We start from the raw sequence: 18,109 nt of genomic DNA on the forward strand, positions 1-18,109 counted from the left end.
TCCCATTTTGGTTATTTTCTCAAGACATCGCTTAGCATGTTGGCATCAACAATAGCTGCATTCTTTCGTCACTGTGGGAAATAATTACTGAGAATGAAGCATAATAAATGAACAGGGTCAGCACAGGACATGATTAGCAACAATTATTAAAGTCCAGGGAAGCATAGATGGTGGGCACATAGACATGTAATTCTGAACTTCAGATGATGGGAAATGTTTCACTCACTCTCCTGTGTGTTCTAGTCAATGATATTTTGACCTAAAATATGCATTAGTGATGACATACTTTCAATATAGATACTGTCTGGTGGGATGTTCTGTGGTGCTGAGAGTTTATTATTGGACTTCAATTCAAACTGAAATTCAGTTCATCCATTTTCATTTAATTTATCAGCTTAAAAAAAAACCAACTAAATGGTTGTCAGTGGTTCACATTTGTTCGCCTGAGGCCAATTAAAGTAAATTGAACTCACTTTCATTGTGATTGGTCTTTTAGAAGAAGTCCAAAGCACTTTTCTGTTATCTTGCTGAATCATACATAAAAGACAGTCCTAGCGAGTACTTGGTAATAATAAATGAACACTTTGGCATGCACTCTTACATTACCTTGTCAATTTGACAAACATCAGCTCAGTACACATTAACCATTATTGTTTTTCCTTTTTGAGGATAAGTTACTGTTTTGTGGAGGTCCCTTTTCCATTCAGCCTCCAGGTTATCATGGTCAGTTTAGTGAAAAGACCTCAAGTTCCTCAAAAAAACTTTTTTTTGTGATGTGTATTTTTGGGTTTTTCCTTCTTTTAATTGTTTTTTTTCTCCCACCCAGGGTTCCAGGTTGGTTTGGTGAGAGAGCAAGCTAATTGCGGGGAGGAGGACCGCCTGGGGCATCGTGTCCCTGGCTCGCAAGGTAGGATCACGCCAATCCACCTGAAACTGAGTTTGTGCAAATTACACTTGTTGTACAACGTTTAGACGTTGCAGTGATCTGGCACTGTAGTCCTATGTAGCCAGATTATCAGACACATCATCGACAAACATCCCCCCTTAAAGAGCCAGACCAGTTGTATATGACCTGGTCCTGATTGCAAGGCAAATATATTAACTATGTGAAGTATCTTCACTAGCACCTAGAACTTAATACAGTTGGTTGATTTATGTGACACGGTCTTATTCTGGATGTTTTCTTCATATTTATAATGCACATTATTTCTGTGACAGTTCTTCATCCATTCTCTTGTGCAAGTTCACCTGAATTAAAGTATGCCTTATCCCTGACCTAAGTTACCTATTGATACTTGTGTCATAAACAGGGTAAACATGTCTGGCTTTTCAGCCACCAAGGTTTAACTTTGGCCTCTTTTGTGTTTGAAGCCTGTAATTATGGAACCTCGTATGTTCCCTGAGGTCACAACCCTCTTTTGTCTGAACAGATGATTCCAACATAACAGATGTGTATGTAACAATTTTCGGTCACAGTAACCGCAGAAGCTTGATACTTTTAAAACCTTTTTGGAATTGATGTGTTGTTGCTGAGTCACCATGCTAAGACAACAGTTTAGCCAGAGTTTATCCATGCTGCCCGGGTGTCTGTAATTCCAGTCATAGCACAAATCTGGGAGGGAATGTTCTTGTTGCACTGCACCCACTGCCTAGCGCCGGCCAGGGGGCTGCTATTGTAAAATAATAGGAAGGGCTTGGTCCTTAGCAAAATATCCCGCTGTATGCCAGAGAAAAGGTCCACACGGGTGCAGTTGGCAGATAAAATCTGCATGTGAGTGGCAGTGATACAGGAGCAGTTGATGTTGGACGGTGGCAGGGGCAGGAGCGGGCTGGCGCTATGGGCACTGTGCCCTGATACACCATACCAGCACCCCTCAGTGTCAAATTGTTTGAACTCTCTTGTGTTTGTTTCACTTCATGTGTTTTTTATTCTTTTTTCATTTTATGTGTGTCCACCATTCTGTCAAATGTATGTCTGGCACCATCTCCGACAGAGGCCCCAGTGAAATCCGGAGTGTACCCAATAGACTAATTGATTACCTAACTTCTGACCTTAAAGCCAGTAGCCTAATTAACCAATCATTCATACTACCTACTTTGTTTGACTCCACACACATTCAGCTTCACTGTTTCTCTGTAATTTAATGCATGAGCAACAAAATGGCAAAGTAACCTGTTGGACCTTGCTCATGCTTTTAGGCACAGAGACAGATTGTCTGCAGCTAACCTGTATTTCCTAGAGCCTGTTCATCTTTTGACCTAGAGGCTTCACTCTGTCAGTATCGATGCAGAATTCACACACACACACACACACACATACACACTCACACAAAGTGACAGTGTGCCTTCTTTGGCAGACGCCTAGTCCTTGGGGACAACTGAGAGGAGGAAATGGGGACAAGCTTGATATTGGGTAACGCACAAATGATGACTCAGTTCGTCTGTGTGGGTGTGTGACACTCTTAAGAGATAATCTCAGGTGTTTTGAGGCCGAGCAGCTGTCTGGGGAGTGCTGTGCATTCCTCTAGTTGGATCGAGTCCGTTGTGCTCCAGTGAACTGCTTACCTCCATTAGGCTTCCTGCACTTTGTATCCACAGAGGGTGATTTCTTCCTTCATTGTCGATCGTACCATAGATAGTTGAAGAGGTAATGTTGGGTTAAAAGAGTGAGTTAAGACCAACACAGTTGTTGTGTATTACACCACACAAGTACATTTCCTATTGAATGTTACCCTAGTGCATGCTTTTTTAAAATGCCCTTGAACATTTTCTGTATATGTAAGAAATCGTCACTTTGCACTTTGCACTTTGCATAATTATAGATGAAACTGAAAAAGTTTATTATCTAGGCCTGAAGACTTGGGATTGAGTGCTTCAATGAATGGCATTGCAAAACTTGTAAATAGCATTTCAGACATTGCATCAATGCTCTTATCACAAGCACCAACAGGCAGAGGGTTTATGTCTTTATTGGACATTTTAATTGGAGTTCTTTCTTATCACTAGACAGTATTCAGTTCAGCAATGCAGCACTTGAGCTGACTTTGTCATTATTTACTATTAAATGCTGCCTGTGATTTGTGTTATATACTGCACGCCTCTATGGATAAAGCAAACCTCAAAGTCTTTCTGAAGATGTCAGAATTAACTGGATAATTGTAACACAATCCTTTTATCACATGTCAAAACCTGGCTCCTAAGGCATTGGAAAAGTAAGAAATGCAGTGTATTGAAGAATTTATTTAACAAAACGCATCAAAAGACATAGAGTGTGAACATAAGTAGTGTTGGACGTGCATTGGGGATAAGAAGGATGTATGAATATTGAAAAATGCATAAAATAAACCAAAGGGAAGTGAGGAGGAAGTAACGCTGCCATATATCCAGGGGAGTGCCTGCTGTAAAAGAGAGTCACAAAGCTTAGATTTTATAGTCTGAGGACACTGGGCTCAGGTGTTACCAGAAGGCATGGATGACCAAACAGTGAGGTGAATTATAAGCTTCTGAACAGTCAGGAGCACAGGTTGTTACACATTTGTTTTTAAAATATATTGAATTGTAACAGATCAAATTTGTCCTTGAAATTTGGGAATCACTATATCATTTGTCTTTTAAATAACTGAATAATGGAGGACTTTAATTGTGCAGAATTTATAGACAATTGCCACAGAATTAACAGAGCTTTGTTGGTGAAGGAGAAAGAGTCTTTACAGTTACACTTTACATCTGGCCACAGCACAAACCAAGCACCTCATCAATTAAAGGCACACCTTCAAGCTCCTAGGCCCGTTTTGACGGAAATGCAAATTTCTGCCATGCTGGGCTGACGTACCAAGTCAATCCAAATAGAGCAAGGCTGGCAGATGTGATGGAAAAACACTCAAAGTCATCCCTTTGACTCTACCACTGCACCACCACTGTACCACTTTATTTTGATACCAGACATGTAAACTGGATGCACAGTAATGGTCAATTTATGTGTAATGTATGCTTAATTTTGCAACCACAGAAATGCGTTATTCACATAAATGGATTACAAAAAGAGTATTACAAATGGAGGAAGTTGGCAAGGATTTGTAAAAATATGAGGATGATGGAACGTCACAAATTTCCACACACTGCTCTTTTGTATCATATCCCTTGAAAGCATCTTGTGGCTCTGCCAGAGTTGAACTGTTTTTCCACACAGTTCACCCTGACATTTTGTCTGTTTGCAGTGACTAAGGGAGGGGCTCAGCAAACTGTTCCGCAGCATGGAGAAGGAAGACATGAAGGTCCTCAACAAAGGGGAAGAGGAGGAGATGGTATGCCTCTCTGTAATTTTACATCTGCGCCACTGTGTCAGTTTGTGCTTTCCAACTTATCGGACTGCTCCCCCTTTTCTCCTTCCACCCTTTAGGAGCTGCAGGGCTACCGTCTGTGTCGTTGGCGGCTGGCCCTGGTGGGCGTTGGTGTGTTGTGTACAGGGGGCTTCCTCCTCCTGCTGCTCTACTGGATGCCAGAGTGGTGCGTCAAATCCACCTGCACTCGTACCACAGCCCGTGATGCCGAAGTAGTATTGATGCGCTCCACGGTAGGTAGCAAGGAGAGCTACAACAATTTATTGATTTGTTGAGATATATATACATAAAAAAGAAGACAATTTGGTTATGACAATGATACAGTTGCCATTTGACACACATACACTCAGTCTGTGCCTTAGTAGAAACACTCCAAGGGTTCTTTATTTACCGCAGGAGTGCAGCGAGTCCAAATGCTGTCAGGCACAGCTCAGCGTATTGGTACGTGAAGAAGATATAACCTCAAGCTCATGTGCTTTTAAATCTGTGAGGGAATACAACTGATGTATTGTAGTCGCACAGTAAATACATCGAGACTGACTGGCTCCTACAGGCAGTCACATTAGCAGGAATGTACAGATGATTTACCATTTGTCCAACAGTGTGTCCATAACAGTCACATGTGCTTGTGTGCGTGTTTCTGTGTGTGTGCATTCCTTTATCTCTATGTTGGTCTCATACTCTTGTGTATTCATCATTGACCTACCGCGTATGACTCTGAATGTCTGATTAGAATAGATTCAACTTTATTGTCATTGTGCATAGTACAGGTACAAAGCCAATGAAATTCAGTCAGCATGTAGCCAGAAGTGCAAGATGATAGCTTTGTTTACAGAGCATGCAATTACAAGTGATTGTGGTGTTGATCGAATTTGAAATGTCCGCATTAGTATTTAGAATAACATTCTCATGTAAACATTTTGTGACATTTAGCCTTATTGCTTTTTCCAGATATAGGAATTTGGTTTACGTTTAAGTTAGGATTAGATAGGTTAACTGAAAGTGGCTACTCAGTGTTACATGGTGACTTAACATAAATGTATGGTATAATGTAATGACATTCTTTCAATGTCCAGAAAAAATACAACTTTGTGTATGTTTGTTCGACTAGGATGAGTTCCGTCGCTGGTTCCTGGCCAGGGTGCGAGTGATGCTGGCCCCAGGGAGCAACCCCTTCCACAGCCTGGAGACCCAGACCACCTCCCCCTCCTCCCCTTCCTCTCCCACCTGCCCCTTCTCCTCCCCTGCCTCCCCCCCTCTGGCCAACGGACACACCCCTCACCCCTCCGATGGCAGCCCCGCTCAGGAGCTCATCAGAAAATATGCTGACTACCAGCCCACACAGGTAAGCACCATAAACCTGCAGCCAGATACATCAGGGAAGTTGATAGAGGGCCCTCTATGTTTTAGTCAAGTGTAATTATACTCCATATTTACACTATGCTAGAAATATACAACAGCGTGTTAGGCATACGTTGGTTATTAGAATTAGAATTTCATTTATTGCAAAGTTTACCATGAGTTTGTGGATAACAATACAGTAATGCAGGCATGTGTCAAATTAAAGTAACGTTGCTTCTTCCTTCTGCCACCCCCCTATTCTTATCCCCACAGATCCGTTATTTTACCTTCCATAGCACAAAATATTATTGGAATGACGAGGTGCAGAACTTCGAAGTTTTAAAGTAAGCATTCTTTTATTATCTACAGAATCTACAGGGCTATTTTTATGCCATGTTGCACTTTCCCTTACAGTAAGCAATGATAAATACATCTGTACACACCTATTTGTTGACTCATAAACAGGTGTAATACTATGTATATTTGAATAGAGCAAAACAAGCTTTTGCATTTGCAGTAAGATCATTAAATTGGAATGTAATTAAAATGTGGCCTTTGTCTTCTGCTTCAACCATATTTTATCTCTACAGTGGTTTGGAGGATCTGCAGGTCAGCTGCTCCACTCTCCACTCGGAGCACAGTGCAGGCCTGAACAGGAACCAGCAGGAGTACAGGTAACATCTAACCTGTCAAAGATAGCTTACACAATTTTGATAAGCCAGACAAGAGGAAAGTAGTCAGGGCTGCTGGCTAGATTATTCTTCTGTGTGTGTTATAGTAGCAGTAGTTCATCAGCCCTTGGCCTGACAAATTAAATACGATGGAAAAATCTTGTGAGGGCGAAGTGTCAGCAGCGTTGCCGTGCTCATAACCAAATGTTTATTCTTTATAGAGCCCAAATTATCATGTGATGAAAAGCCTTTTGGAAAAACTAATTAGGGCAGTCATTTGTTAATGTTTAAAATAAAAACCTGTATAGCTTTAACCTTTCCATGGTACATTGTTGTGTGTTTCTGCTGTAATCTTTTTGTATGTGTCTAGCTTTGTGTGATTGTGTGTGACTGATTCACAAGACTTGTCTCGTGAAATGTCTTTTTTTTTACCACTTGTCAGGAAACTGTTCTTCGGAGTGAATGAAATTGCAGTGAAAGTGCCTTCTGTTTTCAAGCTGCTTATCAAAGAGGTATGGCCCAGTTTACATTAACAGAGACCGAGTTTACTTCCACTCAGTTTGAATCTCTTTGAATAAATGACACCATGTCAGCTTTTTGATCATCTTGCCGTTTTGCTGGGAAATTTGCACAATTAAAAGTTATTTACACCAAATGAAGTGGTTTTTCACATTGTCCATCATTTACACACTGACAGTTTCTTTGATTAATCTAGAAAGTTGTGTTAAATTAACAGGTCAATAAAAATGATTAAGTTGCAGCCTTGCTTCCAATCACTGGGATGTGTGTTTCAGTTGTTTCTGCAAAAGCAAACATATAAAACCAACCAATGTTTGCTTATCATCTGCATTTTTTGCAAGGCATTCGTCACATTATTTGCCAATATTAGTCCATCTTCAGGGCACATCTGTTCATCTGCACTGTGACTGTTCTAACCTCCTTATTACTCCATTTATGAGGCTTCTCTTTCATTTTCAATTTGACCTATATTTTGATCACAAATCTTCTCCAGGATGGTTTTGGGGGCTGGGTCTGGGGGTCAGTATCTAGTGTGGTTACCGTTTGCCACAAAATGAGCATTCAGTTCACGGATACCAGCTCTTGTGGACATTCCCTGCAACCAGCATGCCACTGGCTCAGAATTTATGACCATAATAGCTGTGTGTTGTGTGATGAAACTGCACATTTTAGAGTGTCTTTTATTGTGATCAGTAAATACAACACCAATGCCCCCTGCAGACCAACATAGCAATGTGTGTCTTAACTTTGGTAACATTACCCAGTGGCCCTATGTGTCAAGTCCTTTTTTAGCACTTTTTTTAGTTAACACTTATTTACATTTAGTATCAAATGCCCTTGCACCTTAATACAAGCTATGTAAATAAATGTACATCTTGTAAATGGGAATTATGTTAAATCCCTTGTAGTTGTGTCACCATAGTCTCATCTCCGTCCCCTCCTGCAGGTCCTCAACCCTTTCTACATCTTCCAGCTCTTCAGTGTGATCCTGTGGAGTGCCGATGAGTATTACTACTATGCTGCGGCCATTGTTATCATGTCGGTCATATCCATAGCTACCTCTCTGTACACCATCAAAAAGGTGAGCTTTAAGCCACTGTGTGCTTGCAATCTTGAATGATCACACTACATGTTGTTATTGGCTTTTCAGTGCAACCAGCAATTGCAACTTTAATGCTCACACCTCTGGGGATCAATTTGTCAGGGTGGGTGCTCATACTATATTTAGGCATGGACAGCTGGTCAGTTTTGTCCATTGACGAGTCCAGTAGAATTTTTCAAGAAGGCTACACCCTCAACAAGGCAGCACTATTTTGTCTAATTCAGCTGACGGAAACTAAAGGGGCAAAAAGAAAAATATGGAGCTGCAGATTGCTTGAAGAGAGAGACAACTCTAACTGTTTTTCTGCAGTGAATTTTGTTATCATATCACAGCCAACACAGGCAAGACTACATTTAACCACAACATTACTTATCCAGTAATATACAGACGAGACTGGTTCGGATGACTGATGTTTTTATAGCAGCAGGGTGATGAACCGTGTGATGAAACTGCTCAATCTGCAAAACAACTGATCTGTCAGAAATTTGAATCGATTATGGTTTAGTCGACCACTAAAACCAGGCTTAAAATTGGACGTAATTGTCTGATATCACATACATACTCTGTTAGTATATCAATCAATCGAACTTCAATTATATAGCACCTTAATCAAATAAATCAAAACGCAGTACTTGTGTTTGGGGGAAGAATTGTGGGATGTTGAAAACAAAATGGATTTAGAGACAGCAATGCATTTTTGGTAGTACTAATAAAAGATAAATGGCTAAATAATCACAATTGATGATTATGATGAAATGTTTTTATAAAACCACATCTGTTAGTGGGCCTGCTCAAAGTCAAATTGAATTGCTTTGTTGCATTTCAGACTAGTATTGACAAAAGTGTGATTCTGCTATATAAATCTATCCAACATGTACTAAACTTTACCAGATGGAATCAGGAGAATGCATATTTAAAGAAGGCACTCATTCGCCGCCCTGCTTGTGTCTAATCCAGAGTTTTCATGCAAGAATAAAGGATCATCTGACTATGGTCTGATGCCTCCGACTTCAAAGTTCAGAAACTCAGACAAAAGCAGCCTTGCTGTCACACAGGTGGTCATGGGAATTAAGAAGCTGACTAAAGTTCTTAATCTGTTTTCTTTGTCCCTTTTTTCCAGCAATACATAATGCTTCACGACATGGTGGCAGCTCACAGTATTGTCCGTGTGTCTATATGCCGAGCCAACAATGGTTTGTCAATTTTTAAACTATTTTTTGCCGATGGCCTCTGTAAAGTGATGCTATTAGCAATACACTCCCTTCATTATTCTATTCATTTTCCTGCTTTTCTGATGAGTGCTTTCCAAACCAGACCTGACAATAGACATTTTTCTGCTTCTGTGCTGGGCCAGACACAATTACACAGTCCCCCTGCTTTGGCTGTCCTCCAAATGGCTGCTGGGGTGGGACAATGCAGACACAGGCAGAGACACAGACAGAGAGATAGAGACACAGAGAGAGTGAGAGAGAGAGAGATTATGTTAGACAGTGGGTGTAATGGCACTGAACATATTTTTTTCTATCTTCATGCTTTTTAAAATAGATGATAGCTTTGCAGAAGTGATGCACAAGCATTGACTGTCTCATCTAGTGTCATACCAGTTTAAGCCAATTTAAATGACCTCTAAAGACACAGAATCAGATATATTGTTGCAGAAGGTTACACACCTCTTATATTGTTGTTTTGAATTAAACTGCAGCACTGGCCTGCTTGTGATGCCTCAGCTTTTTTCCCTGCTATCAAGATAGGCATGAGTAATGAGAGATGTGCAGAACAAGACTCTGGGGCTCTGACAAGCAAAATATCTCCTTTCTCACCTCCCTGTAACCCCAACCAACATCTGCCACTTTTGGCTCACTGACACAGTTTTCACCTTTCTCCACACTTACCATTTTTTACTTTTTATTGTGTGCTCTTTACATGTCTGTATGTAATGCTCACATTTACCATTTCACTTCCTTGCCCGGCAGAAATCGAGGAGATTTTGTCTACTGATTTGGTGCCTGGTGATGTGATGGTCATCCCCAGCAACGGGACCATTATGCCATGTGATGCCGTGCTGGTTAGCGGCACCTGCATCGTCAATGAAAGCATGCTTACAGGTAAGAAAAGTCTGATAACTCAGGGGAGAGTTTTTGGAATATTTAATATAACAGCCAAGAACTTAAACAGCATAATGTTCTTCCTGTAAGTGTCCTAAAATCTTCCTGCCTATCAGGTGAGAGTGTTCCTGTGACAAAGACCAACCTCCCAAACCCATTACCAGGAGAGAGGGATGAGAACAATGACAGTGCCTACAACACAGAGGAGCATAAGAGACACACACTCTTCTGTGGCACCCACGTCATCCAGACCCGCTTCTACACAGGCGAACTGGTCAAGGCCGTGGTAGTCCGCACAGGTATGCACTTGTGTCTGAGGACATGTATTCAGTCATGTTAATGTTTGGATCATCTCTAAATTTGTGTACATTTATTTTTGATGCTTTATATAGATATTTTTGTACGAAAACAAGATAATAGTCAGATGTGGCTCCATGTGTAAGGATATCAGTCTCCTGGAGTTTCTGTTTTGTCAAGCTGACTGATACACAAGGAATTGCAAACAATAAAAAGACTAACACTAGTTGAAAGACGCATAACTCAAAGTTTCTATTGCTGTTCATTACAAGAGAAGCGCAGCCTTTCAGAGGTCAGATGTATTCCTTCCATTCGGGAAGCCAGCAAATTATGCAGTCCATTTAATATTAAATTCACATCTGAGCCATTCTTGGAAGATTCAGAATGGATTTTAAAAATCTACTTTTGAAAACCTATTCATCCAAAATTACTCATCACACCCTCTTCACCCAGGTTTCTGCACAGCTAAAGGCCAGCTGGTGCGCTCCATCCTTTACCCCAAACCCACCGACTTCAAGCTGTACCGCGATGCCTACCTCTTCCTCTTGTGTCTGGTGGCTGTGGCTGGAATCGGCTTTGTCTACTCCATCGTCCTCAGCATCATGAACAAGGTAATCTAGTAGGCGATGAGCAAATTAAACAAAAGAAGAAGTAAGTGGGGTTTGAAAATGAGTGTGCAAATGTAGGAAAATCAAATCTTGGACATTCACTGGCCTTTTTGCTGATTTTTTTTATTTATTTTTTTTTAATAATGCAAAATGTATAATCCCTACAAAACTGTACTGGTGTATGTATAACAGCATTTAATCCAAACATTTATAAAGTGTCTGTTATATAGTCTGACTTGTGAGCTGCCCGGTGCAACCAGACTTTTATCTGTTCAGTGTTGTGTAGCTCACAGTGGCTAAGATTGAAATTGTACTACAGAGATGTTTGCCCACTGCGGGGCAGAAACACTCAGTAACAGATGGTCAGTCATCTTATCAAGTTTTTTTTGATGACACATTAATAAAGAACTGCAGTCCTCTTTATTTTGATCAGTCAAGTATGATACTCACTGACTTGTGTTTAAGCTATTATCTCCCTGGGTGCAACATTGTGCAGAATGTTTTCTAACAACAAACAGCATGGTTATACATATCTAAATCTCTGTGTGCTGCAGAACTTGAACTGTTTAAAACATTAGTTTCCCCTTCTCTGAAACACATTATAGGCTTGTTGCAGGATTATGATCCTTAGATTTAGATTAGATTTAGATCAGCCATCCTGCATACTTGATTTGGATTTGTTGTTTACATGACCAATCAGAGAAGAAACAGCGACTGTTTTCTGTACCACTGATATGGAACATATTTGACTCTAAAACTTGGATTCCAGCAGCTACTTCTGAGTCTCAAGCTATGTTTTAGGAGTGGTGATAATGCTAGAGAGGTGTTAATCAAAGACAAGTGATTATCACAAATGCAGCAGACCTTTTCCCTTTCTGCCTGCCCCAGGTGCCAGCTAAGACCATCATCATTGAGTCCCTGGACATCATCACCATCACTGTGCCACCGGCGCTGCCAGCCGCGATGACCGCTGGCATTGTGTATGCCCAGCGACGCCTCAAACGCATCGGCATTTTCTGCATCAGCCCACAGAGGATCAACATCTGTGGACAAATAAATCTGGTCTGCTTTGACAAGGTGACTATTACTGGTTGCATGACAGCCGTTTTTGTCCATAAAGTAACATACAGAGGAAGTAACTAGAGATACTACCCAAAATAGATTGTACATGCCTCTAGTTGTGTGCCAATAAAGATGTTGTATCCAATCTGATTCAGTTCAGTCAAACCCAGTTAAACTCTGCTTCATTTCGTCTTCTAGACTGGAACTCTGACAGAAGATGGATTAGACCTATGGGGAGTCCAGAGGGTTGAAAATGGCAGGTAAGTTGGTCTGTACTCTGCAATGGTTGTTCTATGTTAAATACAAACATTCCAAGATGTTTTAGAAATCTTAAGTCATTGTCTTAGCTTAGCTGTAGCTGTGCTGGTTTTGCTTTGCTGAATATGTTTTGGAAAATAATTTTAAATATCTTTTTCTTAAAGTTTAATTTCCTTCATTTAAAATCAGTGTAAATGATGACAACTTAATTGACAAAATCACAACAAAACCATTTCTATGGTTATTCCATACGATACTATAAAATATCAACAAAACTTCACTCAAAATGTGTTACTAGTTTAATCCTTTTTAAATACGTCACTAAAATCCATTTCTTCTGCAATCATTTTAATTTGGTCACAAAATATGTTCTTCACATTATAAAAGTAACTGTCGGTTTTCTTGCTTCTTCATTTCTCTGTGTAAAATGTGTCATCATTTCTCATCCACCTCTTGTTTCTTCTGCCTTTTTTAGTTTCCACCTGTCAGAGGAAAATGCCTACAAGGAAAACCTAGTCAAGTCACAGTTTGTGGCTTGTATGGCCACTTGCCACTCTCTTACAAAAATAGAGGGCCAGCTGTCCGGAGACCCGCTGGACCTCAAAATGTTTGAGGCTACAGGCTGGGTGAGTTGTCCTCTATCAATGCATATGTGTAACTGGGACACATGGCTATGTGGAATCAAGAAAGACTGAAACAAAAAGAGGGAATCTAGTATATTTGTTTTGTCAAATATGTCTCCACATTCTTATTTTTCTGATCCTCATTTTCTCCGTATCTTTTATCTGCCCAGATCCTGGAGGAGGCCACTGAGGAGGAAACATCTCTCCACAACCGTATCATGCCCACTGTGGTTCGACCTCCAAAACAGCTGTTGCCCCCAGAGCCTGTTGCATCACCAGAGCAGGACATGGTATGAACAGTTGTTCTCCAGGATATACTGTATCTTATCAATACAACTTAAAATTGTAATACATACACATTTATCAAATTATATCAATGAAATATTAGGGCTGAAATGTAGTCTTTGACTAGAGTGTTTGTCTCTGACCGTCAGGGTAATAGATGTTGACTAAGCTGCCAAAATCCACTGAATATTTGCTTTCTTTAAACCAGCTTATTAATGCACCTCCCTGAAAAATGTATAATCATCATAATATGATAACCGCAAGCAACCTTATTGTAACTCAGAATGAGTTTATTTGATTCTCATGGATTCTTTTCTCATTACAGGAACTCTATGAGCTTGCTGTAAGTACTCTGCTTCCTTTTGATAATATACTCATCAAATTCTCACTGTTTTTAGTTTTCTTCTTCTCCTTGACAAACTCTAAATGAATTTTTTTATGTTTGTCTTTGTGTGTGTGTCTGTGTTGGTGTGCATGTGCATGTGCAGTCAGCATATGAGATAGGTATCGTGCGCCAGTTTCCTTTTTCCTCAGCACTCCAGAGGATGAGTGTGGTGGCTCGTCGGCTGGGGGAGAAACGTATGGATGCCTACACGAAGGGGGCACCAGAGGTGGTGGCTAGCCTGTGCAAGAAAGAGACAGGTGAGATGTCTAAAGTGGCTGTATTTGCTCCAGTGCTGTTGTTACATTATCAACCCTAACATCCATATTGTGTTTTGTTTTATTTTTATTTTTTCGTGCATTTTATTTTAGCACTCTGGCCCGCTAAATCTGTAAGGGTGTAATGCTTCAAAGTGTAATGAGTACCTGCAAATTCTGGAAAGAAATAATGGGAAAATTAATTAACCACAAAGTCAGTTAGATGTTTGTCTGCCTGTTAACTAGATCTTTCGAAAAACTACCACTTATTAGGTATGGATGCAAAACGTGCAAACTTCCTCAGCACTTGTGCAACAGAAAGTGTAGCAGCAAACTTTAAGAAAGATTAAGGAACCTCCACCAAAACAAATTTTGAAACAGTTTCCTTACCACAGAAGTTTGATGTGTCGTCTTTATCTGCTGCTCACTAACTTGACTTATTCCTTTAATATCTTTTTGTCTCTTTGCAGTGCCAGAAAACTTTGCAGAGGTTTTGGAGGGCTACACCAAGCAGGGTTTCAGGGTCATAGCTCTGGGTCATCGTCGACTTGAATCCAAACTCACCTGGCACAAAGTCCAGAACATAAACAGGTAGCATACTGTTTATTGTTGATTTGACCTACATTTCATACCTAAACAGGATGGAATTCTTTTTAAAGTTATCTATTGTGAGCAAATGCATGCCCTCTTGAGTTCCCCATGTATATGAAGTATGTTGTTTTTGGTACATGAGTGCAAATGTGTGCATCTTTATCTTTGAACCAGGGATCACATAGAGGCAAACATGGAGTTCCTGGGTCTGATCATCATGCAGAACAAGCTGAAGGCAGAAACACCAGGAGTGCTGCAGGACCTCCACAGAGCACACATCCGCACTGTCATGGTTACTGGTGAGACCATGCACATACAGTATACTCATACACACACAAATGTACACAGGCATTAACTAAGCCATTAACGACATCAGTATAGTCGCTAAAGAGAATACACAAACAGATATATAAATGGAAATATTCAGGGCCCTAAAAGATGCAGTCTTCCCTTCACATTTCTCTCTGTTTGCAGGTGTTTAAAGCTGTTGTGAAATGTTCTGATACCATTTTTCCTTCCCAATACTGATTCCGATACCTGGGATTTTTGGGCCAATAATAAGCACCAATAAAAAAAAATTAAAGAAGAACAGCTGTATATATCACTAACCCTGTATGGATCTGATATGATTGCTATCATTGTTGTTTGGTGTGGCTCAGATAAAACATTGCCGAAAATGATTGCCATACAAAATTCTTTAAGTGGCTATTTTGACTTTCAGTCATAAGTAAAGAAAAGAAATAGATAACGATTATTTTATAAACTATTGAAGAGCAGCAGCTTTTTAAAAAAAAAAAATAGAACAGTTTAAAACAGTAGTGCGAATCAACAAAATACATATCGGAATAAGTAATTCCCTTAAAACTTACTCACGGAAATTTTTTGCTTCCTGCTAAATGTTGATGGTGAGACTGTGTCCACCCAGCTCTTTGCTGAGCCTGTGAACAGAGCAGTTTTGATGCTCTCTTTCATGTGATGCGTCTTCAAATGCTTCAAAAGGCAGAGAATGAGAGGAAAGAACAAGAGTAAAACCAAGAAAAGGAATTTGTGTCCAAAGCATAGATCCCTTAACATCCCTTTTCCTCTATAATAATATACTCATTCATTCGTTGATACCTAAGACAAGGAAACATAACTGATCTCCATAAAACAATTGATGAAGTATGAGTGGGAAATGAATGCTGAAAAGGAAATGTGTGCTGTATGTTCCAGGTGACAACATGCTAACAGCCATCTCTGTGGCCAGGGACTGTGGAATGATCCCTCCCCAAGACACTGTCATCATCGCTGATGCCCTGCCTCCTCATAACGGTCAAGCCGCCAAAATCACCTGGAGATATGCCGACAAGCCAAGCAAGACACCTCGCCTGGAGGTGATCGATGAGGCTAATGTTAATACGAATGCTTGTATGAATACAAACACACGACAAGAGGATGTGTGCAGGCATACACACTTATACACCATTAAACGTTTAGTGTGAAGGGACACCTTTCCCTGACAATTCAATGTCAAAGTCAAGCAAAGGTGAAAATACTTTTTGTACTATGGATATATGAGGGCTATTTTGTCTATGGAGAAAACTAATTTTGTTTTCAGGTTTACTAGTAATTTACTGATTAGTACACAACAGATTTGAACATGTGGATGGGAAGGAACGATTTTTTGACTGCTGAGAGCAAGAAATGTTTTTCGCGCATTGGTTTTGTCACAAATTCATACCCTGCTTACTCTAACAGGAAGTGAACATCAGTCTGGAGGATGTGTGTCCCATAGATGAGCACAAAACACAAGAGATGTACCACTTTGCTATGAATGGAAAATCGTTTGCCGTCATCGAGGAGCACTTCCCTGACATGCTGCAAAAGGTATGATGGATGCAACTTCAGCCTTTTCAAAACCCACTGTAGAAATGTTAAAGTTGCTTCTGCTGTTCTGCTGAGTATAATTATCTCCACGGTATCTAATGTTTCTGGTGCTTTCTTCCTTGAAGCTGGTGCTGCATGGGACGGTGTTTGCCAGAATGGCCCCAGATCAGAAAACGCAGCTCATTGAGGCGCTGCAGGGTGTAGAGTGAGTATTTAAGTCAAACACACAATGTAAACAATTTTATATAACAGGGAGTCACTGTTTTTTATTCTTTTCTCACAGCTACTTTGTGGGAATGTGCGGAGATGGAGCAAATGACTGTGGGGTATGTACAGCCACTTTAAAAGTCATTCTTTATTAACAATAACAGGTTTGAATGGACTTTAATTAAGTCTGGACACACCTCACACTTTACCTCTCACTTTCCTCACCCAGGCTCTGAAGAGGGCTCATGGTGGCATCTCTCTCTCTGAGCTCGAGGCCTCTGTAGCATCTCCCTTCACCTCCAGGACCCCCAACATCTCCTGTGTCCCCAGCCTCATCAGGTTTGTCTTTCCAAAAAAACAAAAGACAGAAAATATGAATGGTGTACGTGATTAAAGCTTAAAGCACCAGTACAATATTGTTGTCATTGTACTGGTGTACCAATGGGTCATATATAAATTATTTGTGATTTAACACTTTCTATACCTTTTTGTTTTCCTGTTAAAATGATATTCAGAGTAGAAGGCAAAGGATGATTTTTTTGACAGTTAATGCTTTTACTACTTTATTACATGTGGTATCTACTATTGATATAGGGATTGGAAAATGGTTCTGATTTCTTCATTAGATAACACAGCGTATGCTTATTTTTACAGGGAGGGACGTGCTGCTCTCATCACCTCCTTCTGTGTGTTCAAGTTCATGGCCCTCTACAGCATCATCCAATACATCAGTGTCACTCTCCTCTACTCTGTATGTAATGCTGCTCCTGCAATCAATAGTAGCTGATGAGTCAATGAGAAATGCAATCTCTAATCTTTGCTATCTGCTGTTCTTTTTTCTTAGATCCTCAGTAACCTTGGAGACTTCCAGTTCCTCTTCATAGATATTGCCATCATCCTCCTTATTGTCTTCACCAGTAAGTAAAAGAAAAGTAACAAAGAAAAGGTTTTTACAGTGGTTATGTGTCACGCTTTTACCTTTCTTAGCGTGAATCATCCTGCTTTTTCTCCTCACTCTCAATGTCTGTTTTCTGCCCCTGTTTCTCCTTAGTGAGTCTCAACCCAGCGTGGAAAGAACTGGTGTCACGTCGCCCCCCATCAGGTCTGATCTCAGGGCCTCTGCTGTTCTCTGTGCTGACCCAGATCCTCATCTGCTTGGGCTTCCAGACCATTACATTCCTTTGGGTCCGACAGCAGTCCTGGTACACAGCCTGGACGCCATTTACAGAGTGAGTGTCTGCGACTGTTGCTGATATAGCTCAACCAAACAAATGTTACATTGCAACTAGATTTAATTAGAGAATAATTTCATAATATGATATCATACATAATGTTATAACAGTCTTGCACACAGTCAGATGTCTGAGTTTTGAGCACATTGTTCTTAAATTGAACTCTCTTGTCATCCAGTGTCTGCAACCAGTCATCGCACATTAACATGTCGGATCTCAACGACACCGAGATTGACGACCACAACATCCAAAACTTTGAGAACACCAGCCTCTTCTATGTCTCCTGCTTCCAGTATCTCATTGTTGCTATCGTTTTCTCAAAGGGAAAACCTTTCAGGCAGCCTAGCTACAAGAATTGTAAGG

The 18,109-nt window shown here is 40.4% G+C and overlaps 1 protein-coding gene across 2 annotated transcripts in view; it reads left to right on the plus strand.

The window, feature by feature from the left end:
* atp13a3 (ATPase 13A3) overlaps window positions 1-18,109 on the plus strand; it is a 35,648-nt gene that overhangs the window by 11,556 nt on the left and 5,983 nt on the right. For both annotated transcript variants that reach the window (XM_037114420.1, XM_037114421.1), the window contains exons 2-30: window positions 827-907; window positions 4,218-4,304; window positions 4,400-4,573; window positions 5,452-5,685; window positions 5,955-6,025; window positions 6,272-6,355; window positions 6,795-6,864; window positions 7,818-7,952; window positions 9,094-9,166; window positions 9,947-10,078; window positions 10,195-10,377; window positions 10,829-10,986; window positions 11,872-12,060; window positions 12,244-12,305; window positions 12,779-12,929; window positions 13,097-13,216; window positions 13,537-13,554; window positions 13,700-13,853; window positions 14,321-14,441; window positions 14,616-14,740; window positions 15,654-15,814; window positions 16,179-16,307; window positions 16,433-16,512; window positions 16,591-16,633; window positions 16,744-16,853; window positions 17,169-17,265; window positions 17,359-17,431; window positions 17,566-17,743; window positions 17,925-18,103. In XM_037114420.1, the coding sequence (XP_036970315.1) occupies window positions 4,254-4,304; window positions 4,400-4,573; window positions 5,452-5,685; window positions 5,955-6,025; window positions 6,272-6,355; window positions 6,795-6,864; window positions 7,818-7,952; window positions 9,094-9,166; window positions 9,947-10,078; window positions 10,195-10,377; window positions 10,829-10,986; window positions 11,872-12,060; window positions 12,244-12,305; window positions 12,779-12,929; window positions 13,097-13,216; window positions 13,537-13,554; window positions 13,700-13,853; window positions 14,321-14,441; window positions 14,616-14,740; window positions 15,654-15,814; window positions 16,179-16,307; window positions 16,433-16,512; window positions 16,591-16,633; window positions 16,744-16,853; window positions 17,169-17,265; window positions 17,359-17,431; window positions 17,566-17,743; window positions 17,925-18,103 (3,355 nt within the window). In that variant the 5' untranslated portion in view covers window positions 827-907; window positions 4,218-4,253. The remainder of the gene's footprint in view (window positions 1-826; window positions 908-4,217; window positions 4,305-4,399; window positions 4,574-5,451; window positions 5,686-5,954; window positions 6,026-6,271; window positions 6,356-6,794; window positions 6,865-7,817; window positions 7,953-9,093; window positions 9,167-9,946; window positions 10,079-10,194; window positions 10,378-10,828; window positions 10,987-11,871; window positions 12,061-12,243; window positions 12,306-12,778; window positions 12,930-13,096; window positions 13,217-13,536; window positions 13,555-13,699; window positions 13,854-14,320; window positions 14,442-14,615; window positions 14,741-15,653; window positions 15,815-16,178; window positions 16,308-16,432; window positions 16,513-16,590; window positions 16,634-16,743; window positions 16,854-17,168; window positions 17,266-17,358; window positions 17,432-17,565; window positions 17,744-17,924; window positions 18,104-18,109) is intronic.

Source organism: Acanthopagrus latus, chromosome 11 (genome assembly GCF_904848185.1).
Source record: "Acanthopagrus latus isolate v.2019 chromosome 11, fAcaLat1.1, whole genome shotgun sequence".
NCBI lineage: Eukaryota > Metazoa > Chordata > Actinopteri > Spariformes > Sparidae > Acanthopagrus > Acanthopagrus latus.